Raw genomic sequence first — 25,745 nt, 5'->3', positions numbered from 1 at the left:
TTAACTTGCTCAATGTAGTGGCCCTTTATCTTCCAGACTTGTTTTTTACTGCTTTTTCCAAAAACCAGGATCTTAGTTTTGTCATAATTCACCTGCAGATCATTTGTCTCACAAAAGTCAATGAATCCCATGCAGTGAGTCTTTAAGTAGAACCCGCACAAGAAAGGGACAATTGAGTTTTATCCACCCAAAATAACAGGAGAGGGACATGTTTTGGGCCAAATCTGAAGCCAGTGCCCATCCACTCTAAACAGGGCCACAGTTTACAAAATCACTGCTCTTGAAAGGCACCCTGGTGTGGCCTGATACGACCAAAGGCAAAACCCTACATAGCACAAGGAAGGGCATTTTTTTTTGCTCCATCCCACCAACCCTTCTCTGCTTCCACCCTCCCTGACGATCGGGAGGGTTTTTTAAAACTTTATTTCAATTTCAAGCATTTGTTCCATGTTAGACTTATTGAAATAATGATAGATCTAATACAGGAATATCGAAATAACAAGCTTCTCTTTCCTCCTGTGGCAGCAGGAGGAGGAAGCATGTGTATATGTATGTGTGTGTAGGGAATGGAGAGAGTATCAGCTCTAGGACATGTGCCCCTACTTTGCCATTTTGTGGTCCAGGGATTTGCTTTGCCTCTTTCATTGTGGGGGTGGGTATTTCTGGAAAGGGGCTGTAATATTGATATAACTGCAATAACAGCAATATTGATATAACAGTAATTTAAAAGTTTTTAAAGCCAGCAATCTTGAGACTACCCGGTGTGATGAAATCTGTGCCTTTAAGAGTGAGTTGATGGGTAAAGAGAACCAGGAAAAGCAGGCCTGGGACAATTCAGCAGACAAGCTGTGCAGCAAGGAGTGAATGCCTCCTTGTATGTATGTAAACAGAGAAATGCGAGGAGACCCCACAACAAGCCCACTGCTCAGTGAAGAGCCTTGAGGTCAGCATTCCAGGAATAATAGGCCTGAGCGCCATTTTTATTTGGCTGGTGAGAACATTCAGTGGGGTCCTGAAGCTTGCTGAAATACCTTGGGTCCAGCCCAGCTCCCAGGGTTGGTGTTGTGAGGATAAAATGAAAGAGGGGAGATGTATGTTGCCCTGAACTCCTGGGAAGAAGGCCTGGATAAAATATACAAATAAATACAAGGCTATGACTTCAGATTTTGCTTGGCTGTTTACTCTCCTCCTTCTAACCAAACCAAAACCATGATCTTTCAGATAAGAAGACATGAGTAGAGGTGACAACTTTCTGCATGATTTCTGAGATGCCACTATGATGTTAAAAAGAGACAAACGCAAAGGAATGTGAGTTAATTGGTAGAGATGATTCTTGCACTGGCAGGCAGGCAGAGCCATAGCAAGGGGGAACTGCGCCCGGACCACATGTGTGCCCTGCACCCCTGCCACACCACGCCCCGGAAGCCACACCTCCGCCACACCACCACACCGGCATGCGCCTGGTGAGTTGCACACCTCCCCACCCCCTTGGCACTATGCCACTGCAGGCAGGTTTAAGTTTGCATCCTCTTTCCACAACCCACAGAAGAAAAGCAAATGAGAGGTTGTGTTCACAGAAAAAAAGGAAAGATTTATGTGTTGTCAAAGGCTTTCATGGCCGGATTCAACTGGTTATGGTGGGTTTTCCGGGCTGTGTGGCTGTGGTCTGGTAGATCTTGTTCCTAATGTTTCGCCTGCATCTGTGGTTGGCATCTTCAGAGGTGTATCACAGAGAGAAGTCTGTTTCACACTGTGTCTAGTGAGAAGGGAAAGTTTAGTGGAAAGGTCTACATAGATCCCACAAAACATAGCATTCAGACTCGTATTAAGGAGCACAAAAGACACTGTCGGCTGAACCATCCTGAAAAATCTGCAGTTGCAGAACATGTGTTAAACAAAACTGAACATAACATTTTATTTGAGAACACTGAAATTCTGGACAAGTTGGAAGGTTACTACGTCAGACTGCACAGGGAGGCCATTGAAATTCACAAACACAGCACTTCAACAAGAAAGAAGAGCCTTTGAGAATTAACAAATCTTGGCTACCAGTACTTAAAAAATGGACTGATAACCCCACCCGCAATACAATGCACTCAACCACACCTTTGCATAGCAAGTTCCACCCAAACATTTACTGATTGGTTCCCTGCCCTGGGACATGGACAATATACCCCACTAAACTTTCTCACTAGACACAGTGTGTAACAGACTTTTCTCTGTGATACACCTCTGAAGTTGCCAGCCACAGATGCAGGCGAAACATTAGGAACAAGATCTACCAGACTACAGCCACACAGCCCGGAAAATCCACCAGAACCAAAAAGAATTATGGTTTTCCAGTAACACTTGTATCATCTTGTGGCATATTTGCAGCTTAGCATTTTAGAGTGTCCCAGGCAGAAGCCTATGTAGTCCTCTTCTTACTTAGGTAACACAGCCCCATTATACTATGCATACAAGAGCACATCCTTACACTGGTTAACTTGTAATAGCTATCATGGCCTTTCCCCATGGTCTGCAGGCACCAAGATGAGCTAGAGGAAATATCACAAAACCGTAACAAAGATATGTTGAAGAGGTACATAAAATACGTAAATGTTTGCCACTGTTTAACTCTGAGTATGACAATTTGGGTAAAGGAGTTCCATGCAGACAGTAATCCAGATTAGTTTTAGCGTACAACTCAGTATAGTTCACAATGTGTGTAAGAATACGCAGGTTTTTTACTCTTCTTCCCATTTCATCCTCATAACAACCCTGCAAGATAGCCATAAGCATGAGAGATGACATGATTTCATACTGATCTTTATGCCAAGTAGGAATTTAAGCCCATCTCACTGATCCAAATGCAGTATGTTCCCAATTGCATTATGCTGGCTCTCAAGATCAAGATACGTGGGAAAATCAAACCAGAAATATTTGTAGAAATAGTGTGAGTGCCTTCATGATTCCCAGAATGCCTTTCAATCAAATGAATGTGGTATAAAGAGTGCAACGGAACCAGTATTGAATTTTCTGCTGTGTACCCCACATGAAGGATATCTATCAAATGCAAAACACTTGTGAAAGCATCTTATTTCAGTAAATCATTTTAAAAGGTTCTTAAACCTTGCTTCCTACTTATATGAACTTTAGATCACTGTGAAAGGGAAACTGAAAGCACAGAAAGAAGCACGAATAATACAACTGAGGCCATTTCCACAGAGGTTATTTTCTTTTTACTGGCAACTGAATATTGTCTTATTGATGTAATGTTGTAACACTATATGCAATGCCCAACTTTCTTTCTTTTTAATAAGAAAGATTCTTTTTAATAATTCTTTAGGGGAAAGGTGTATCTGTGCAATAAAAGGAGTTAAAGACTTTTTAAAAATGAAAGCTGGAAATTCAGAGAACCTGTCACACAAGTGTATATATTAAGTGCTGCCAAGTCACTTCTGACCTATGGTGAGCTGTGAATCAATATCCTCCAAAATATTGTCCTCCAATCAGTGGTGTACCAGGCCTAAAAGGCACCTGGGGGCATGACCAACTCCTTGCACTCCTCCTCCCACCTGGCTCCCATGAGCCCCACTTACAGGAGCCAGCAAAGAAGGTGGGGGAGGATGGAGCTTCGCAGTGCCCGCCGCTGTGCCCCGACCCCTGCTCCTCCCCAGGGCCTGGGGAGGGCAGGAGCCAGCCTGCAGGGAGGTGGAGGGGGGATGACCGACGCGGAGCCCTCCCCCCAGCCCTCCCTACAGGCTGGCTCCTGCCCTCCTCGGCTTCCCCTGGGGGAAGCAGGAGCTGGCCTGCGGCCACAACGAACATCTCAGCCAGCAAGCAGTGCCCTGATACTGGAGGAGCCGCCAGGCCCCGGCCAGGTCACCGTGCCATGGGAGAGGCCAGGAGTGGGGACCTGGCTGGTGCCCGGTGACCCCCATGTGTGCACCTGGGGACATTGGTTACCCTATGTCCCCATGGACGGTACACCCCTGCCTCCAATGTCCTCCTATCATTAACAGCCTTGCTCAGGCCTTGCAGACTAAGGGCTATGGCTTCCATTATTCAGTCTATCCATCTCCTCCTGGGTCTTCCTCTTTTCCTGCTGCCTTCAACTTTTCTTAGCATTATTGTCTTTTCCAGTGATTCTTGTCTTCTCATACTGTGTAGCCTCCATTAGCCAAGTTGGTTTCTAGAGACAATTCAGGCTTGATTTTTATCTAGAAACTCTCCTCCAACACCACATTTCCAAAGAATCAACTTTCTTCCTGTCAGTTTTTTTCACTGTCTGACTTTCACATCCACAGATAGCAATAGAGAATACATGGATTGCCTTGATCTCAGTGAAGCGGCAGAAGGGTGTGACAGCACCTGCGCCCCCAGCACTGTGCAAAGTGGCATGGATGCTGAAGCAGAGGGGCTTGCCTCAGTGGGCCCAAGCCTGGAAGTTCAGCCTTGCAGTGGCAGGCAGGCCTCCACCACAACGGCTTCTGCCAGCACAGAGGGGGGCATTCCGGAGGTGGAAAGTCCCAAAGGACTTTAGGCTCAGGAATGCCCCCTATGTCTGTATCTGACTTATGCCACCAAAGGGTGTGGTATAAATTGGTGTTCCCAATGGGATTTTTCAGCTGGCTGGGTTTTTTTTAAATCCCACCACCACGCATGCCAATTGGCTTTGGATTGGGCTGCTCATTCATGACTACCCTTCCCAGTCTCAATCTCCTTCTGATTTCTTGTTTGCAGTCTTCCTTTTGGTTGGTGATGGAGTCAAGGAACAGAAAATCTCGAACAATTTCAATTTATTCATTGTCAACCTTAAAGTCATGTAATTCCTTAGGAGTCATTGCTTTTGAATCCTTAGTGTTCAGCTGTAGCCCTGCTGCCTCAGAACTTTCTGCTTGGTCAGAAGTTGTTTCAGGTCTTCACTATTTTCTGCCAGTAACCTGGTGTCATCTGCATACCTCAAACTGTTAATGTTCCTTCTACCAGTTTTCACTCTGCATTCATCTATCTATATTTAATAATCTTATGGATTAATTTTTACAAGAAATTGAAAAAGCCCTGGGTGTGTGCGGTGGGGTGACCTCCTCATGGGGTGGGACTGGGTAAGAAAACCTGCCACATGGAAACTTTGCTGCTGCTGTTGGGCTGTCATGTCATGGCAGCCATAGCAGCAACCAGGAAACAACACGCCCGTCCCCCTGTAGCAACCACCACCAAAGGTGAGTGACGTGTTTCTCACTACCTGATACTGGAAATGCTTCTGCCCCCCCACCCCCCCTTTGCTCTAACCAGGCCTGGCTCCAGACCGCAGCCCTTGCATTATAAAGCTCCCTTTCTGTATGGTCAGAAAACGCCGGATTAATTTAAAAGTGCAGGGTTTGGGGGGTTATTTTTCTACGGTCGTGTGATTTCGAAACCATCGGAAAGAAGCGTGGAAAACTGTTAGCAGCACGCAAAATCGAAGCCAATTCAGGATTTGCTTTCGAATGAAAAATAAAGCAGACTTGCTAGCCTGTCCCAATAGCGAAGCCTGCTTGAGTCAGAGGGAGAAAGCAAAGAAGGAGGGCATAATGGTCCCTGCAAGGGTTCGCTTTCCTCTTAACTCGTATTCTGCCGCCACTGAAACCGTTCTCGCCCTCCTCAGAGCCGCCTGCAGAGGGCTCTGGGACAGGCTTCCCTCCTCCAGTCCCCAGCAGGCCAAGCGCTGCGGGGCGGAGCCGGACCTGGCCTGAGCAGAGCAGAGCAGGGCAGGGCGGGCGGCACTCCAAAGCCGCGCTTCTCTGGGGGTGCGGAACCGGTGCAATCATGCAGGTACTGCCAAATAGGGCTGCGTTTGGAGCCCTGCTGAGAATACGATCGTGTTGCCGGTATTCTGTCGGGCAGGGGACTTTTTGGTTGACAGCCTCTTGGTTCCCGGTTCCTAAAGAGGGACAGGCACCCCACCCCCCGGTGTCCCCAAATAAAAATAACGTGCCCTCTTTCCTTCCCAGGCAGGCTCCAAACAGGCGGCGCAGGCGGCGGCGCAAGAGCTGCTGAAGTTTGTGAATCGGAGCCCGTCCCCTTACCATGGTAAGAAAGAGAAAAGGACGGCGTAGAGAGCGGGGGGCTGCCTTCGCCCTCAGTAAAGGAGCGTGGGTCCGGATTCCAATAGATAGGGGAGTGGCCACCTCGGTTTGCCCCGCTGTCTGTGGACGTTTTCTCATGTGAGGCTCAAAGCCCTTGTTGAAACTTCCAGACTCCCCGTCATCAGAGTGTAAAACTCATCCTGGCTAGAATGTACCCTGGACTTCAAACTGCTGATTTCTGCATTCTTATCTGACTGACAACTTTCACAGGAGTAAAGTAGGGTTTGTCAGGGTTTTATGCACCCCAGGGTGCAACGTATGTGTTGTTTGAGGCTCCCTGGGAGAATCCTTTTTGCCAGGATTGGCATCCCTTGTTTGTTTTGGAGATTACTGCTGATATTCTTAAACTGTAGCACAAAACTCAGGTGTCAATTGGCATAGCACCACATGGGCCAAAAACAGCGGTGTAAAAACGGTGTAAAAGGGTTTACACCATTTTCACACTGCTGTTTTTGGCCCATGTGGAATCTGCCTAATTGTGGGGTGGGGTGGGTCTTTGCAGTATATTTTGTGCTTCCTCAAATACACAATATGTTCCTGTATGCATTGTAATGTAGAAAGAAAAATTCTCTGTGCAGAAGGAGCAGAAGTGATAGCAGCAGGGGCAATGGGTGAATGGATTCTCATCTGCTATGATTATCCCTCAAGTTGAGGAGGGAAAAGTGATGGTATCCAGTACCTATTAAGTTGGCGACAGGAGAGAGCTGTAAAGATGGGGAGAAACTGTTGCTTTTATGTGTGTTCACTTTTTCTGGCCCTGTGTGAATGTGCCCTTTTGAGGAGCCCTCAACCCACTCCCTTTGAGCAGCTCCACACAGGCTGGTGGAACAGGCCATGCAGCTGCATCAGACTGTCTTCCCTTTTGGATGGGAACCATAATGTATGATTACTACTGAACCTATCTATCATTGTCATAACACTGGCCAAAAAAAACCCACACCAGTTTGTCTGAAAGAATCCTGATTTCAAAATTCCCAACAGTAGTCTTTGTGAGAAAATCTTCGAGAAGTAGCTGTGCCCCACTCATTTCTGCCATTACTCAGAGTGTAAAGTCCTTCATTCACATTGCATAGCAGTGGTCAGACACTTCCTCCATCTGTAATCCTGTGGGAAACTAAATATATTCTTACCAGCAGAGTAAATAATGACACAGCCCCCCAGGGTTGGATGGCATCAACTTATTTATGTTAGTCTACAAAGAGTTTTAGGCATACATGCCATCCACATGTGTATGTTGGAACTGGAAGAAGTAGTTTCTTGGGGGGTGAGTGGAGGAATCAACCTCCCCAATCAAATGCTGCCCGTTGCTGGATGAATCTCTACATCTTTTCCGTTCCCTCTCATACTTGGCTTGATTAGGCTGGCTCCATACTAGATAAATATTAGCCTCCTTCTTGATTTACTCATTGATGCTGGAGGACTGAGAGAGACTTCTTCTACTTTATATGACCCATCATGATTTTCTGGAACTCAAATGCTGGCAATATACTCCTCATATTTCCTGTAAGCCAGGTAAGGATGGGTGGATCAACCTCTCCTTATCTCTCTGGAATCCCAGGTATAAGATGGAAGCCAAGTCTTGAAAGGGAAATGGGTTTGGTCAGGGTGGCAAATCTACCAGTCGTTGAATCATCTGCCCTTATTTCATCTTGTGTAGGCCCAAACAAGCTTTTCTTGTTTTTTCCTGTGTGTCCACAGCTTCTTATGAATCTTGGTGCCTTTTCACTGATGGCTTGTGTTTTGACAGTAGTGCTTGGTGGAATCCATTTTCATGAGGACAAAAGCCATCAGTCAGTCTCTCGTAGATACTGTGCTGACCTATCCTTACCCTCAAGTTCCTTTCAAGAATATTTCCTCCTTATACCTGGAAATTCCAGGGTGGCACATAAAAGTTTTGCACCCAATTATGTGTGTCCTGATTTGCTCACTGGGAACACTGTTTTAGATCTTAACTGCTGATTATATTTTGCAGTGTTCTTAAAAATGATAACATCCTTATCTCTGTCTATCTAGTATAGTGATACTCAGTGGCCTGGAAGTCACATGAGGCTTTTTGACATGCTGTCTGTGGTTCTTCTAAGCACTGTTCCGACATGTAACTCCTTCCCCATGTCCTAGGAAAGTGGGCAAGGTCATTGCCTGGTTCAACTTAGGGATTAGCAAGGGACCCCAACCTTAAAGCTGTGCCATGGAAACTGGAGGATAGATAAAATGTGAGCCTCCCTGACTGTGGGCTCCATGTTGGGGGTGGAAGTAAGAAGATCTCCCTTCCCAACAACCTCCCACTCCTCTGTGCAGCCTCTGCACTGTCATCCTGACACAACTGGGCAGCTTCTAGAAAGACAGCAAATTGGAAGCATAGAAGACATAGTAAAATAATTGTGGCTGTTGCCTGGGAAAAGAGCAAGCAGGCCAAAGTCAAGGTAGTCTTAATCCCCTTTCTCCATGACCAGCTTGCTCCCTGTTGGGCTTCCAGACAATCTCACTCTCTTGCTTGAGCTGCTGTCCCCCATGCTTCAAAGAAAGACGGTGGAAAGGGAAGTTCTTGCCCTCGGTTCTTAGACACAGGGGCTGGCAAAGGTTGAATAGTAGTGAGGAGAGATACGCGCAGAGGTACTTTGGTATTTTAAAAAATAGTTCTATATTTAATATAAATAGCTATATCTTATATTAGTGTGTTGTGGTGGCAGGGCATACAGTAGTCATGTGGCTCTGTTGGTTGATAGTAATTGTGAATGGGGTCACCATAGGTTGGTTGCAACTTGATGACATACTTTAGCTTTTAATTGGGAATGTGGTTCAGGAAATTGGCACTGCATTTTTTTTCACTGTTAGGTAAGTATTTGGTATAATGCCAGGCACATAGTGAGCTAGGTTATAAGTTTGATTTTATGTTAGTTTTTCACATCCAATCCTTGAAGGATAACACACCGTTGTGACAACTGAAAGTCTTCAGATTCATGGAAGCATAGGTTTTTGTCAACTGTTGGGCCCACCATCAAGTGCATTCGGTGTTATCCTTGGTTGGAAGATATAAATGGATACTGGGTGGAAATAAATGACAGGATCAAAAGGCTGTGACGTGAAAGTGATCCAGTAGGTCTGTTACCGTTATATGCAAAATTCAATCACTGGGACCACTTACAATGGCAGCAACTGGCAATAAATCTTCCTAGTTCTGCAATGCAATCCAGCATCTGTACTGGAAAAGAGAACCCTAGTCTTGATTGAGTCCTCAATGAATTTACCTTTGGAAGTGGTTTGTATTAGGAGTTTTTTTTCTTGGGTGTTTTTAGAAGAACAGTAACTTTTCTATGTCAGAATACTTTTGATAGCAACAGTTGTCCATTTTAAGACAATTTTGCATGAATGTAGTTACACCGAATTCTGGAGTTGAGCACTAAGACAAGAGCAAAGCACTAACATTAGTATGGGGGAAAATGATTGTTTAAATTTATTAAAAATGGAATCCTATGCTCATTCTCATGTTCAAAGGAACTTGGGAGTCTTTAATTCTTCAATTTTAATTAGAAGTGGTGGGTTTTGTGTGTGTTTCCCCTGACTCGGATGGCCTGGTTAGTTTCTTTAATCAACTTCATTTTTTCCTGTGTGGACACTGATCTCAAAAAACTATGTTTTAAGTAGTCATACTGTAGAGCAAGCTTTGCTGCCTCTTGTTGCTGTGGTTCTGGGGAGGTAGCAACTAATCCTGGAAGCCTCTGTGAAGGTCCAGCAGCAAGAATGGACCCCTGCAGGGGCTGGGTCACATGGGGGTTGGGACAGAGATGGTGCTTGTTCCTGGCATGACCAAATCATGGGCTCATTCCGCACATGCAGAATAATGCACTTTCAAACTGCTTTCAGTGCTCTTTGAAGCTGTGCGGAATGGCAAAATCCACTTGCAAACAGTTGTGAAAGTGGGTTGAAAAAATAACTCTTGTGGCACTTCAAAAATAATACCCCTTTGTTAAAGTGTAAGCATTTTGGGGATGGAGTCTCCACCATCAGGGACATATGCTGTATGACCTATGTTTCAGTGAATCAGACCCTGTTGAAAGTACTGTAAGAACTGTCTTGAGTTTGGCCCAATAGAAATTGTAACCCAGTCAAGTTGGGATAACCGATTAGGGGTCTGATGGTCAGACGAGTGCAAGTAAAATTGCATCAAGTCATGGGTTGTTTGTTTGTTTTTATAAACTTTATTTAGAATTATAAACTTTATTGAGAATTTATGTCTTATAAACTGTATTAGAATTATGCAAAACTAAAATCCACCAAGATGGAAAAACAAAAACACCTAAACATAATTTTACCCAACATATTCCTCTTTTCAATCCCTTCCCTTCTGCCCCTTGCCCCCTTTTCTGCATGGAATTCTATAATGGGAGTTCCACGAGTGTTCCTTTTTGGGTGATCCATATACTGAACACTTTGCCATTTTTTGACGCGAGGTAAACCAAATAGCTGTTTGGAGCCAACTGTATCAATTAGGTCTGACACACAAGTAGGAGTGGGTTCTCTCTCATGTAGCTCATTCCACACAACTGTCTGTGTGCTTCCTCCTCGCAGTGGTTGCTGAGTGTCGAAATCGCCTTCTTCAGGCTGGTTTTCAGGAATTAAAGGAAACTGAACACTGGGATATCCAGCCTGACCGAAAGGTGGGTGAATGAAATGGATACTTGGTTGCTGGACTTCCTCCATAATGCTGCTGACTTGCACTAGTTCTGTTTCTGCTGGGGGCGGGTGCTGAGCAGAATTGGGGTAGAGGCCGATCTCCGCCAGAGCAGCTACCTGGGGGGTGGGGTGGACAAACACTGATTTCTTCTTTGCTCCTTTCTCCAATAGTACTTTGTCACCAGGAACTTTTCAACACTGATTGCTTTTGCTGTGGGAGGCCAGTACCAGCCAGGCAATGGCTTCAGCTTGATTGGTGCCCATACAGACAGTCCATGCTTGAGAGTAAGTAGTTACCCTATCCTGCTTAGCACTGTCTAGCCATACCCGTTGGTGCTGTTAGCTAATTCTCTTTCTGGGTGACTCTGTTCTGTCTCCTTGTCATTCCACTTACTGTGGACTTGTTCTTCCTCCATTGTTTCTCTTGATGACAATACCCAGTGCGGCTGTGGCTGCTCCCCTCTGCCTTTGGCTGTGATTTTCAGCACTGCAGCACCACAATAGGTGCTCCATTGTCAGCACCACTATGCTGACAGTAGTCAAGAAGCTTCCTGTCTGTGAGCAGTGATGACACATTTCTATCTTCTTCTTCCCACGCTGTGTCCATAACGATGGTTCCTCTATGTCTATGGAGCTGCATTACTCCTCCCTTAGAAATCAGACTATTTGCTTATGTGCTTGCATATCCAGGTGAAGCGTCGCTCAAAGTGTCAGCAGGAGGGCACAATCCAGGTGGGTGTAGAGACCTATGGAGGTGGTATCTGGAACACCTGGTTTGATCGGGACCTCACTGTTGCTGGAAGAGTCATTGTTAAGGTCAGTTCTGTCTGAGATACTGGTCTTTTAAGCATAACATCTCTGATGGATTTGCTGGGGATAGCCACCACGCCACAGTACTTTTCCCATCCCCATTATAATACAATTTCCCACTTACCTCACTTCACCAGGGTTCAAAACAGGAGATGAAAAAGAGTGACCCAGATTTGGACATGAGTGTAACTCACCCAAGCTTGAATCAATAACTGAAATAAAACTGACAGAAGCAAAATGGTTTTTTTGAAAGTGAACATGGACAAGAACAAAGTTTATTTCTGAAAAAAAAACCACATATACAACTTGAAATAAATATTAACACTTAACCAGGAGATGAAAGATGTTAGGTTCTACACAATATACACCTCAGGAAAACTCTCTGGCAAGTTTATAATATATCAGTATTGCACTCTACTGCAGCTTACGCGCTCATCAAAACCCTACTGGTCTACTGCAATACCTCAGTACTGCCAGAGAGGGAAACTTCACCCAAAGATCTGACATCATGTCAGATCATCATGTCAGACCTTCATCCACCTGACAGACTAATTCTCAAGTAATTTATTGACTAGTGATAATCTCTTGTCAGATCTTAATTTTTCTCAGCTCTGATTGCCTGCTGTTTCGCTGTGGTACATTTCTATGTTCTATTTATCACAACATTTTTAGAACGGAACAGCTAGAGGGGATCTTAAGGTCATCCAGTTCATTACCTAAAATTGTGACCCATTCTTTGGTTGGCAGTGTGGCTTCTTCCAATAAAATATGCCAGTGACACATCTACTGTAGGCCAGTGTTGGCTTGCCAGGCGTGGGAACAAGCCCAGTTCCTGTGTTATGTGAGGCATTACGAAAATAGACTCAAGTTGCTACCATTTATTTTGGGTGCTTATATGCTGTCAAACTAGGAGATTTTTAGTTGATTTGCTTGTTTTTGAAGCAGTTGATTAAGGATTAAATTCTAACATGAATGTATAAACTTAACTTAATAAAGTCTTTGGCATGTGGAATACCATTTAGGGATACAGCAGGGATATCATCATTTAATATGTTTCACAGGGGATTGAGCTGATAAAAATGTTATTGAAATCAGCACACTGTTTATTGAATCTCTTCATTAATGCTTTGAGCCCTAATAAACATAAATGTGCCCAAGTGTGCCAAGAGAACTCTGTTACCCAGCTACATTTGGGAAGGACTGAAGCTTGGTTCAAAGTGAGCAGTGCATGGGCCTGGCATAGATGCAAAAACTAAGGCCTGACTATCTAAATGGAACTGAAGCTAATAAAAGGAAAATGCTGATGGTACCAGGTCGACAAGGATTTATTCTTGTCCAGCTGTGTTTTCTACCATTCTTAAGAGATCTGAAAGCACTTGAGAAATAACAAATACTAGGGGATCTACAAGAAATTCATGGGGCAGAGGAGAAGAAAGGCTTAGTTAATATTCAGTCAGTAGGAAAGGATCTTTGCAAGTGCCAGAGCTCCTCTGGTAGTGTAGTGTTGTGGTTATTGTGCCAGACTCAGACCTGGGTTCACATATGACCTTGGGCAGCTGTTGGTTGCTAGCAGTGTATTGGGTAGATACTTAGTACAGTGAGCCCCAACAGTGAAAACTGCATTTATTACTGATGTGCTCATTGGCAAATTTAGAATGTGGGACATACCAGCAGTACAAGTTACTTTTGAGGGATGGGAAAATTGCTCCATTTGGTTACTTTATTCAAATACTTGGTACTACTTTCTCTCCCCTCCCTTTAATTTTTGTAATACAGAATGCTGTGGTTTTCTTTGCCATAACTTTTGACGTCTAGAAGCTGTACTTTAATCTTAAAAGTTTTAAAGTGTGTGTTAAATCTGCAGATAGGCTAGAAGCATCTCCATCATCCTTTTAACTGGAGATGCCAAGGATTTAGCTTGGGAGCGTCTTCTTTCAAAGTAGACTCTCTGCTACTAGGTCTTGGTCCCTTCTGGTGGGACCATCGTAACAGTTTCAGCCGGATGGAACTCCATCTTTTTGCTCTGGTCCTGTTCAGATGTTACAATGAACACAAGTACAAGAAGGAGAAGAGTTTGGATGTGTACTCCCCCCTCCCCTTTCTCAAAAAGGAACTCCCAAATTCCTTTCTCTTCTTCTTCCCACAACAGACACCTTGTGAGATAGGTGGGCTGGGAGAGTTCTGAAGAACAGTGACTAGCCCAAGGTCACCCAGCAGGAATGTGTAGGAGTGGGGAAACAAATCTGGCTCACCAGATAAGAGTCTGCCACTCATGTGGAGGAGTGGGAAATCAAACCCGGTTCTCCAGATTAGAGTCTACCTGCTGTTAACAATTGCACCATGCTGGCTCTCAAACCTACGTGTATGTCCATACACTCGTATGTAAAAAAGAACCAACGTGTATTCACTTTTAAAATGAAACTTGGGACCAGAATCTGAATAAATGTGAAGTTTCAATTACACATTCACTTGTACACATGTTCAGGGTAACATGAGTGCTGCTAAACACCCATACAAAGAAAAAAGTGTATACTGTATACACCTGTATATACTTTCACTGTAGTGTGAAACCGGCTTCTATCTTCCCATTTCAAGCCTGCCATCAGCTTTTCAGTACTCCCATGAAATCTTGCTTTGAAAAGCTCTTTGATAAGTTCTGCATTATAGTTTTTGCTGCTCTCAGAGACTTAAGTTGTTGGCTACATTTCAGACCACATAAGGAGGAAGTCTGCTTGCCCTGACTAAAATAATGTAGTTCAGCAGGGCCCAAAGAACAGCACTCCTGGGGCCTGAACGGAATTAAATGGGTAATCTCTCAGCCATTGCCACTTACATTTAAATGTGTTTGGAGCATTTGTATGGTCTGAGATAAATGGAGGTGAGGGAAGATGTTTCCTAATACTCAGAATGAGAGAAAGGGAAGAGATGGGGATTTGCAGCCAAATTAATATTTGCAGCTTTTTAGAAAGTCATTACACCAAATCATAAAAAGATACTGTCTGTAAGTGCCCAAAGGAAATCTGTAATTCTTGTAACTTTCATAGGTTTATTAAAACAGGTTGTTTCTGAGGCTTACAAACCATTGTAGCTGGAATAGATTTCCAAGCACGTCTGCTTTTTTATTCAAAATAAGCTCCTGGTCCTTGTGGTTTCAGTGAATTTGTAATCTAATTGAAAGTTTGTTAAAACATTAAGAAGAAGAAGAGTTTGGATGTATACCCCCCCTTTCTCACCTGAAAGAATCTCAAAGCCACTTACAAACTCCTTTCCCTTCCTCCCCCCACAACAGACACCTTGTGAGGTAGATGGTGCTAAGAGAGTTCCGAAGAACTGTGACTAGCCCAAGGTCACCCAGCAGGCTTCATGTGAAGGAGTGGGGAAACAAACCCGGTTCTCCTGACTAGAGTCCGCTACTCGTAGCCACAACACTGCACTGGCTCTCAGTGGAGGGACAGGAAGCACGGAGTCTAGTGGAGTAAAACTTCTTCCCTGAACTCCTGGTCTGTGCCCATTCATTTATATCCCACCTTGCATTGAGGTTCAAAGCAGCTTACAGTTCACAATTACAGCATTACAGTTGAAACCAACAAAATAAAATCCGTTTAGCCTCCTTTCCCTGAAGATACTCACCGTCTATATCCCATTAAAAGCCTGCAGTTTTGTGTCATTATTCTAGAAACTGTATTCTCATTATCTGGTTTCCCAGTCACAGCTGAGCAGCAGCAAAGAATAGGTTGCTGCTCATTAGTGCGTGGCAGTTTGCTTTGAGGCAGGGGAGAGCTGGTGAAATCTAGCTCCTGCAGATCCTCTCAAGTCTGCCTGGCCTCTTGATGTGGGGATAGTGGGTGAATTAGTTCGCTTGGTAGCAGGTGCAGTTGTAGCTGAATGGCCTGTGTCCCATAGTAAGGAGCTTGTCTGATGCCTGCTTCTTGTGATTAGCATGTAGTGAAACATGCAGGTTCTGATGAGTTCCCTTCAATTTGTCGATTTCAGGACCTGGCTACAGGGCGGCTGGAGCAGCAACTGGTGAAGGTGGAGCGCCCCATTCTCCGTATCCCACATTTGGCCATCCATCTCCAACGCAACATAAACGAGAGCTTTGGGCCAAACACTGAGAACCACCTGTGAGAGTATAAACCATAACTGCCCTGCCTCAGGCTCTGTCCCCTGCTTGGGAGAAATCATGTTCCAGCTCCTCTGGCAGGACCTGGCTGACATTTTAGATTTGATCCCAGTCTGCCTGGCCTCTGCCTGCTTGTGTTCCAGCAGGGAAGTTTGCTCAAGGGAGGCAATATTGATTGCTTTTAGGATTTTTCCTGCCTCTTAGTTCACCAGGAAAGGCCCCTCAGTGGGTTCTGCCTGTCAGAGAAGGGCATACGCCATTATGGCACTCCAACTTTGGAATTCCCTGCTCAGAGAGACCTGCCCATACCACTCTGTTCTGTTCTTTTATACTGGCATTTGAAGTGGGAAAGTCTAGACCAGGGGTCTGTAACCTGTGGCTCTCCAGATGTTCATGGGCTACAAATCCCATCAGCCCCTGCCAGCATGGCCAATTGGCCATGGTGGCAGGAGCTGATGGGAATTGTAGTCCATGAACATCTGGAGAGCCACAGGTTGCAGACCCCTGGTCTAGATGTTCCCCATGGACACTGCTGCCATTTTAAAGATATTTTAAAATGCCATGATTGGGATAAGGATTGGGCCTGCCTATGAAGGTATGAGGCCAATTTTAAAGTCTGACAACTGTGACCTGTCTTTAAGTGCTTCTTTTGTTTGGATTGTTGTATGGCAGAAAGCTGTCTATTGGGGTTACCTTTTTCTGTCAAGAAGGTGAAAGAAAACTTTCCAGTTGAACTTTTCCCTTCAGCCAAACCAAAGTTCCCAAAGACAAAGGGTCCCTCTCTGTTTCAGAAACTGGGAAGTGGGGTAAAAGAGCTGTTTCAGGACTCCCAGATTCTCCCTCTGGCTACTGAGAGCCATACAGCAGGCAATAGCTCACTGGCGCTAGGAGATTGTATCCCTCGTGAAAATATGAAGGTATCTGAGGGTTCACCTGTCTAGTTTGGGAGGAGTTTTAACACCGGCTCCTTTGGAAGTCCTCTACACTGTTGAATGACGAGTGCTCACTAGATCTCAGCACCGTCCTGTGCCCAGGCTCCTTCATGAGGAGACACTGGTTTCTTGAATTAGCTGACAAGCCTGCTTTTCACAGAGTCCCAATTCTGGCTACAGAAGCTCAGGAGGTGCTAGAGAAGGCGGCGAACAAAACCGGGTCTGCTTGTACCTCTGCTGTCCAGGTGAGATGAGAGTGGAAGAAGATCAGCTTTGTTGCCTGTGTTGGTGGGGCAATGCAGAGGGCCTAAATTATAAGGGAGGCTTTGTGCTTCCTTGTCGAGGAAGGGGGGAAGGGAAGAGCAGCATCTGATAGTGCTATTTATCTCACAATTTTATTTCTAGAAGAATTGGCATTCTCCAGCACTGCTGTCCCTTCTCTGCTCCCAGCTGGAAGTGAAACCTGAGCAGGTGGTTGAATTAGAACTCTGCCTGGTGGATACACAGCCTCCAGTAAGTGCCAGCATATATCAGTCATTTGGTTTGTTGGAGCCCTTTTTAGACAGAAGTGCCTTTTAAGAGGCAGGTTGTTAGATGGAAGAAATAGTGTCCTTGCATTACACCGCTCTCCCGAGAAGGTGACTTCTTAAGGGAGAACCATAGAGATGCTTATGCCAGCTGTACTCTGACTTAGAAGATCATCTTGTGCTCTTTGAGAGCCTCCTACCAGGAAGTGAGTACTGATGCCTTTATCACATGTGGTTCCTATTCCAGACCCTTGGTGGCGTCTTCAGTGAGTTCATATTCTCCCCTCGACTGGACAACCTCCACAGCTGTTACTGTGCCTTGCAGGTGGGTATCTAAGGAGGAGCTATGATCTGTAGTCTGTTGATTTGCCTTATGCCAAAAATGTCCCCATTCATACCAAAAACCTGAGATGGGAGGATGATCTACATGTTAAAATTTTGAAATGTTTGAATCTATTCCAGCACTTGGTGAGCAGTCGTATGATTAGCTGTGGGACAGTAATGGTCCTGTGCATCTAGATACAACCAAGTTTCAAAAGAATTGGCACCTTTTCATCTAGGTTCCAACATCCGCACTGCAGCATGTTTCTAGTGAAGACATCTAGGCCTGCCTCTGGGGGCGGGGGGGTGCCTGCTGTCAGGGGTGCAATTGTTAAGGTAGCAGCACCAAAATTTCAGAGTATCTTTAGGAGCCCCTCCTGATGATACCAGCCAGGTTTGATGAAGTTTGGTTCATGGGGGCCAAAGTTATGGACCCTCAAATGTGTAGCCCCCATCTCCAATTAGCTCCCATTGGAAACAATGGGGGATGGTGGCACCCCCTTTGGGAGTCTATAGCTTTGGACCCCCTGGACCAAACTTCTCAAAACCTGGGCGCTATCAGTAAGAGACTCTCCTGATGATACCACCCAGGTTTGGTGAAGTTTGGTTCATGGGGGCCAAAGTTATGGACCCTCGAATGTGTAGCCCCCATCTCCTATTAGCTCCCATTGGAATGTTTTTTCAAAAAGGTGCATATAGAAGCAGGTCCAGGAAAATCCTGAGATCACTGGGGGAGGAGCGCCAGAAACAGGACTGATCTGTGTTCTACAGTTTGGTTGTGAGGAGATCTCGAGGGAACCTGGATATTTCTGGTGATTATCCCAGGATTAATCGCCAGTGAAGAAATCACCATTGTTGGCAACCTGGCATTACTTTCTCACTTTATTTTATGAAATGGGCCTTGCTGCTTGTAGTCCTGTACCTTAGAAGCCGTTTCTGTTTCACAATCAGAATGTCTGCATACCCAAAGCACCTTGCCAAAACAATAAAACACCCCTGTTAACACTTAACCCCTGGGATATATTTAATATATGCCTATTTAATTCTAAGGGCACAAACTATAAAGTTTACCACAGACAAAGTAACATACTTATCATTACCAGCCCAAACACATAACTAGTGAAAAATATTGTGAACAGCAAGGGAATCTGCCAAAAAAGGCACTATGTATATAGGTATAATTGCTGAATAAAAATAACTGCTAAATACAACAAGAGGTAAAATGTCAGTTATAGTTCTGCCATACGGGCAGAGTCTCTGGGGATATCTAATACCCTTGCAGCAACCTGACAGTTCCAGTTGACAAAAATTGAAACTATTAGAAGAGTGAATTAACTCAACAAAACAGGAAAAAGAGAGACTGAAAAGCTCCCCCCCCAAAAAAAAACTGGGCGGGGGGGATCTCCTATCAGCTAAATTAATTCCTGGCTGATCTGATCTCCTCCGTGATTCCAAAGGCTTTGTTTGTTATGTTATGTTATGTTAATACAAGAGAGACAAAATAAATCCTAAACTAACAGTTTATCCTCCATTAACTTATCCTATGATGATCTCTGGAAGTCATACTGAGTCCATCTTAAGAGCTCTGGTAGTGATGCATGGTCTTAAAAAAAGAGTTTAAATGTTATTATAGCTACCCAAGTCATGAGAGAAATTTTGACTACAGCTGTGGGTGTCCAGCAATAAATTAGAATTTGAAATACATTTAGGAGCTCATAGAAGAGTTCGCAGGAATGTAAGCTGCACTGCCTGCTGCTTAGCTAAAACTTCTGAGTCTCAGGTAGGCACTCCATATAATGAAAAGCACAAGATTTTTGCTTGGTGAACCTCCAAAACAATTGGATTAGATTGGCTTCCACATTGAAAAATGACCTCATAATAGCAGTTAAATGAGCTTTCATTTCTTCCAGAACATGTGATCCTTGGGAAAATTCTCCGTAGCATGAAGTATACAGCTCAGCCCTACTCTCATTCTAGGAAATAATACAGCATCATCTGCATACAGTGAGCTCTTACTTTAGAAACTGTTCCTTATCCTTATGGGTAGTTTGAGCAGGAACCAGCATTTCAAGTGGGCCAAATACTAATTCGTCAGGGTTGTCACTCTTGCTAGGTTTCTTGTGCCTCTCTTGGATGCTCTGGCCTCTTGATCTCTATGGCCCTTGCTTAACTTTCCTCCTGGCCTTTCTGGAACTGGTTGAGTAGGTGAAGGAGGACCAGACATCCATACCTTATCACAGCATTGGCATTACCCTGTCTAAATCTGGCTGTATGCTAACATGTCAGCTCACAAGCCAGCTAATTCATAGACAAGCAGAAAGTGCTTCTGAAAGATTCATCCGGTCAAGTTTACTATTTCTCCCTTTTTATCTATCCATACAGGCACTGATTGAATCCAGTGAAGGGCCTGGAGCTCTTTCCAAAGAGCCTAATGTGCGCTTGGTTGCATTATATGACAATGAAGAGGTTAGTGGGAAGGGTTGATGGGTTAGCAGAAAATAGAGTGCCCTCCAGAGCGGGTGGTTGGCCACCGTGTGAAGCAGGTTGCTGGGCTTAGAAGAACCTCTAGTCTAATTCAGCAGGGCTGTTCCTTATGTCAAGGAGCCTATGCTGTTTTGTGGTGGGTGAATCTTGTTGGGAAAGTCTAATGATGATACATTAGTGATTTGGATGGGGCGTATTAAGGGTAAGCTGCAGATTTGAGGCCAGGAAGAAGGAACAGCTGCAGGGTGATCTTTAAAGTAAGATGGAACTGAATCTAAGGGGACCAAAAAGGAACTTCTTGGCTGCTTTACTGAATGTGCCTCTCTGGCAGGTGGGTTCAGAAACTGCTCAAGGTGCCATGTCCCTGCTTACTGAACTTGTACTTCGACGGATCTCAGCTTCACCACAGAATTTGACTGCATTTGAGGAAGCCGTTCCCAAGTCCTGCATGATCAGCGCAGACATGGCCCATGCCGTGCATCCCAATTATGCGTGAGTGCATTGCTGTGCTCGTTAGGAAGAACTGCACGTTTTGTTCTCCATTTAATAACTGTTTAATTAAATATGGAATATTGTTCCATGCATTTGCATTCTTGCTGCACAAATTTAGAAGTGAAAAGTCAGTTGCTTTCACTTAAAACCAACATTTTACACTTTAGGTCTCAAAAACTTTTAAAATAACGTTGTAATTGTTTTTACTGAACCTTATAAACAGAGTTCCAGATGGGAGGCTAAAAAGTAGTTGAAGAAAATGCAGCTGGTAATTATACTGTGTAATTCTGATCATCAGCATCTTCTTTTAATTATAACTCAGTTAAGCTAAAGTTAAAATATTCCAAATAAATCAGATTAATATGATGATTAGTAATTTTATTAACATGAACAAGTGTCCTGCTCTTATGATTGAGAGCATTAAGAAGAGTTAGTTTGCTAAAAATCCAATTAAGATATAAGAGGCCCAGAAAATGTTCTTTCTTTCAGGTCCTGTTAGGTCTTAATTAGATTTTTAGCCGTGATGCACCCTCTCAGGTTTGTTTATATATTCTGAGTAGAAAGAGTACCTGTAAGATAATTAAAACTGTGAAAAAAAATCTTCTTAATTTTCCTCAATTGCATTAAGCTGGATTGAAGAGGAGAGGGGGGAGGTTGCCAGATAGATAGATATACATACATATTAAGGAGAAGAGGAGTTTGGATTTATTACCCCCCCCCTTTCTCTCCAGTAAGGAGACTCAATGGACCTTTCTTGTTTCCCTTTCTCTCCCCACAATAGATACCTTGTGAGGTAGGTGGGGCTGAGAGTTCTGAAGAACTTTGACTAGCCCAAGGTCCCCCAGCTGGCTTCATGTATAGGAGCAGGGAAACAAATCTAGTTCACCAGATAAGACACCGCCACTCATGTGGAGGAGTGGGGAATCAAATTCAATTCTCCAGATTAAAGTCCAGCTGCTCTTAATTGCTATGTCATGATACTTACTAAGCCCATCTAAGTTCTGAAGCTTTTGATAGCATTCTTTCAGACTGAAAACTTGCACAGGTTTTTAGTATTTAGATAGCCATGTCTATCATGTAGAATGTAGTTTTCTTCTCCTTAGACACTATTCTCTGTAATTGTATTTATAGGCAGATTTTAGGATCCAAATATAGATTTCTTTTTAATTATAGTTTATTGTGTTTAAAATCTCTGACCAACAGTGATTATTTAAATTTAGTGAATGAAACATTTGGATAGAATGATAAAGTATGTGATATTAATACAAGGGATTGGATCCAGCCTTACCAGTTCCTTCTCCTGCCAAGTTGAAGGAGCCAAAATACCAACTTTTCATACATTTCAAGTCACCTTAGTAGGGACTCCTTAACTACATTCAACTGCTTTGGGTCCTTGAATCCCATCAGAAGGTTTCTGTTCTCAGCTGCTCTTGTATAAAACCCCTCTAGGCAAGGTATGAGGCTGAGCAGGTAGCACACTCAGCCTTTGTGTGTAAACGTCTCTCCCTGATGGGTGATTGAGGCAGTGTATGACAGAAGTTCAGGAAACTGATGTGCCTTTTTGGCTTTAAGATGTGGATTTTACTTGTTCCAGAGTACATGCTTAACCTTGAATACTCTACTACTCCCACTTACAGGCTGTGCCCTCAGCTTCCCAGCATCACTGTCCAGATGGTCTTTCTCCCCTTCCCTGTACTATCACTAGCATATGGCATTAATAGAACTCACTTTTCACCCGTGAATTCTAATCTGTTCTAACCACAGACCAACACCTAGCGTGGAATCTGAGTTCCAACATATTAAAATTGCTGCTTATCCACCACCTTAACAGTTTTCTGTTTTTGAAATGGTTCTCATTCTTCCTCTTCCCTCACTGGTTCCCAGAGCTAAGTCCCATTTCATGTACACGTTTCAAAAAGCAGGGGTATTGAGCAGGGCATGATATGATGCTGTTTGTTTTCCCCTAGGGACAAACATGAGAAGAACCATCGACCAGAGTTCCACAAGGTAGGCAATCGGGAATCCATAACCATCGTGCAAAGCTGAAAATGAAAGTAGACACTGGTAAATGGTGTGCAAATGTCCCATTGAGTTTAAGCTAAACCTGGCAACTTCAGGTGTTTGTGGCAGTGTGTGTAAACTGTGAGGAAAAGTTGAAAGAGGTTATTTCACCTGTTTATGAACCTGTAGCGTGCATTCTTAAGGAGACTGTAGCAGGGATGGCTTGCAGGAGTGATCTCATGTGAAAAAAGATTTCTGTGAGATCTTTGTCCAAGAAATGCATTATGAATAGTTCTTATTTAGTGACTGCTTGGCAACCGGCAGCTACAGTGTGGGAGATGAATATTTACTTAAGCCCAGATACAATGATGTGGAAAGTAACATTTTAATTACTGGGGAAAGTATCTTAGTTTCTCCTGAATATAAGGTTCCTCAGGCTTAATGGGCAGGGGTGGGAAGAAGTACATGCAAATCTCTCTCTCTTTCTTTCCCACTTCTGAGAAGGCAGAACTATCCTTCCCAAAGATCTCACAATACTTGTGTATTTTAATGTGCCTGTCAACTACCTGGAAATTGATGCAGGAGTCTGGGGTATTGCTGTAAGACTTAGGCTGCAGTGACAATATTGGTCCAGTCCTGGATGTGAAGACCACAGGGGATTGTGCATCTCTCTGGGGAACCATATGCCCATAGAACAGCTGCATTTGGGGCAGGAAATCTACAGAGGCATCCCTCTGCTTTCCAGTAGTCTCCCCCTGATTTTCAAAATCACCTTCTACTAGTCAACACTCAGACATCGAGTATGCTGGGTTTGATGGGTGAGCCAAAACTATTTTTCTACGCTTCCCCCCCCCCCCCAATACCTTTATTTAATTATGTGCTTTTCTGTGCAGGGCCCCTCTATCAAAGTGAACAATAACCAACGGTATGCATCCACTGCTGTCACAGAGGCACTGATCCGTGAGATTGCCAGCCGTGTAGATGTTCCCCTGCAAGTAAGCAATGTTTCTCCACTTGAAAGTTCCCCAAACCTTTCCTTTCCCTTGCAACTCATGGGGACATTATGCACCAATCTTCTTGAACATTCAGAGTATCTATGACTGCTACAAGCTTGCACTGAAACCTTCAAATACAGCATCCAAAGGGCTGGTTGCCCTACTTATCACAGATGTGGAAAATGAGACCAGACACAGCAAGGTTTAAGGGTTAGAAGATGACTGTCCCCCCCCCTCTCTCTGAGTGTGTCTCTTTCTCTCTGAAATTCCTTCCACTTCTGTTCAGTGGTCCAGCAATCATCTTGGGTTCGTGGATATTGAGGAAGTCACTGTGGTTAACCCTGAGGCTTTTCCTTGATCCTGGGACTGACAGGCCAGTGCCAAGAGTCTTGTACTTACTTCTACTTCAGGAAATAGACTCTGCAGATCTGCACCTGACTGTATGCTCAACAATTGCAAAGTCTAATGATCAAAATGTTTTCCCTGGGCAGCACCAGTTAAGTCTTGTTTGTTGCAGGAATACATGGTTCGGAATGATTCTCCGTGCGGTACAACCATTGGACCCATCTTGGCCTCCAGGCTTGGCTTGCGTGTTGTGGATATGGGCTGCCCGCAGCTAGCCATGCACTCCATTCGTGAGATGTGCTGCACCTCAGGTGTCCTGCAGTCCATTACACTTTTCAAGGTTTGCATCCTCTCTTGCGATGGGACTGTGTAATCTTGGAAAAGGGGAAGTCATGGGGTTTTTCTACCAATGGCTGGATGTTTGCTTTCAGATTGGGAGGGGGCCAAGGATGAGAGAGAAGGGACACTGAGATATTTGTAGGGGGGAGGTCTTTGGGAAGCAAGAAATACTGGGATAGGGGAGCTATGGATTCTAATCTTGAGAAGAGCTTGGTGGAAGAGAATAAGTTTCCCCTTCTATCCGGGTCATTTTTTTTTCTGTCTCTCCCTCCCCATCACTGGTTGAGGGCTGGGCCCTGCTGCCTCCCACTCTCTAGCTCTCTGTGTTACCATGGCAACTATGGTGGCCTTGAGTCGGTGATTGGTTCCTATGGCAACATTGTGCCTCACGATTCTTAAGCTACCATGGTGACGCTGTCGTGTGTATGCTGACAGCTGCCCTGCTTCTCCCCTGAGGGCTGATCTCCCCATCCCTTCCATCCCTGACTTCTCCCTTTCCCTTTTCTAGGGCTTCTTCGAGCTGTTTCCCACACTGGATCACGGATTGCTGAGCAACTGAAGGGCATCTAAAATGCAGAAGGAAGCAAAGCAGCTCTCTTCTTTTCTTCCTGTACTGGATAGCAATTAAAACACATTAATATCTTATACTAGTGGCCTCTTGCTGACGGACAGTTTCCACTTTCTCTGCAGCCGTGCTCATTAACAAATCCTTAAGGATACATTTAGCAACCAGCCCTTTATTGCAGTGCTACCGAATACATGCTAGTGACCCCAAGCCAGAGAGCTCAAGGCCAGAAAAGCTTGTCCCTTGCCTTTTGCAGTTGTTAAAAATTAGCAGAGGCCAAACAGTGATCAGAATACTCCAAAGTGGGCACTAGATGAACGTCAGCATTGATGAATGCCAAATGATGCCTACTTGAATTTCCCATCCCACTCGCACATCCTTTGCTAGCATCCTATTGGGCTTTGAATTAGTTACCATCCTGTGTGTAATAGTTCCCTCAAAATGTCAGTGCACAATGTTGCTATCAAATAGGCAGTATGTAAGGTTCACCTACGCACAATCCTGTCATGCAAATTAATTGCATACTAATGGGAGTTCAGCACCACATGCTTTGTTCAAATCATGTTAGTAGAAAAGGTGACTTTTTATGACCTATTTATAGGGCTGCAAAATACATGTTTGAGAAGATGGCAAAAGTCCTCCTGCATCTGTATCTCCCCGTTTCCACCCTGGGCCAGCAGCCATAAGCCGGAGCTGAAAACAGTAACCATCCTTACTGTTATCTTATTGTGTTCGGTCTGCAACAGCCCACTGCTTCTGAACATGAGCGTTCCATTTAATTAGCATAATAAGTGTGGCTGGACCCCTGGGGATTTATGTAGTCACCTTTAAAAGTTATTGGAGTGTGGGTGACTAGCTTCGAGTAGGGGCCTCGAGTTTTGATTGTATTTAAATACACTTAATTGTTTTTAATTTACAGATAGTTTCTTAATCTACTGGTAGTTTTATAAGATTCAAGGTGCTGATTGTAACCTTCCAGGCCTTTATGCCATAGAAGCCATTTACTTAAAGAATTGTCTCCTTCCAC

General features: G+C 44.2%; 1 protein-coding gene across 2 annotated transcripts; it reads left to right on the top strand.

Moving 5' to 3' along the window:
- The first annotated feature begins 5,700 nt into the window (after window positions 1-5,700).
- On the top strand, window positions 5,701-24,798 carry LOC125427325 (aspartyl aminopeptidase). Of its 2 annotated transcripts, none has more exons than XM_048486584.1 (15): window positions 5,701-5,796; window positions 5,976-6,054; window positions 10,680-10,768; window positions 10,956-11,069; window positions 11,475-11,600; window positions 15,588-15,718; window positions 16,810-16,894; window positions 17,058-17,162; window positions 17,424-17,501; window positions 19,880-19,963; window positions 20,313-20,473; window positions 22,441-22,480; window positions 23,368-23,469; window positions 23,987-24,154; window positions 24,662-24,798. In XM_048486584.1, exons 1-15 carry the CDS (start codon window positions 5,791-5,793, stop codon window positions 24,710-24,712), a joined length of 1,419 nt encoding a protein of 472 aa, XP_048342541.1. In that variant the 5' UTR covers window positions 5,701-5,790; the 3' UTR covers window positions 24,713-24,798. The 2 variants fall into 2 exon arrangements, with proteins under 2 accessions (XP_048342541.1, XP_048342540.1); XM_048486583.1 differs by having other exon boundaries at window positions 17,055-17,162.
- The last annotated feature ends 947 nt before the right edge of the window (window positions 24,799-25,745 follow it).

This window comes from Sphaerodactylus townsendi, linkage group LG02, assembly GCF_021028975.2.
Source record: "Sphaerodactylus townsendi isolate TG3544 linkage group LG02, MPM_Stown_v2.3, whole genome shotgun sequence".
Lineage (NCBI taxonomy): Eukaryota > Metazoa > Chordata > Lepidosauria > Squamata > Sphaerodactylidae > Sphaerodactylus > Sphaerodactylus townsendi.
Note: the sequence above shows the minus strand (reverse complement) of the source record. Positions and strands in the feature narration are given on the sequence as shown.

What these genes read in the sequence shown, in the direction of transcription:
- LOC125427325 (XM_048486583.1), top strand. An exon ending in CCAAACACTGAGAACCACCT is followed by an intron (nt 15,719 to 16,809) that starts GTGAGAGTATAA and finishes TGCTTTTCACAG; the next exon opens with AGTCCCAATTCTGGCTACAG. An exon ending in CTTGTACCTCTGCTGTCCAG is followed by an intron (nt 16,895 to 17,054) that starts GTGAGATGAGAG and finishes TTTTATTTCTAG; the next exon opens with AAGAATTGGCATTCTCCAGC.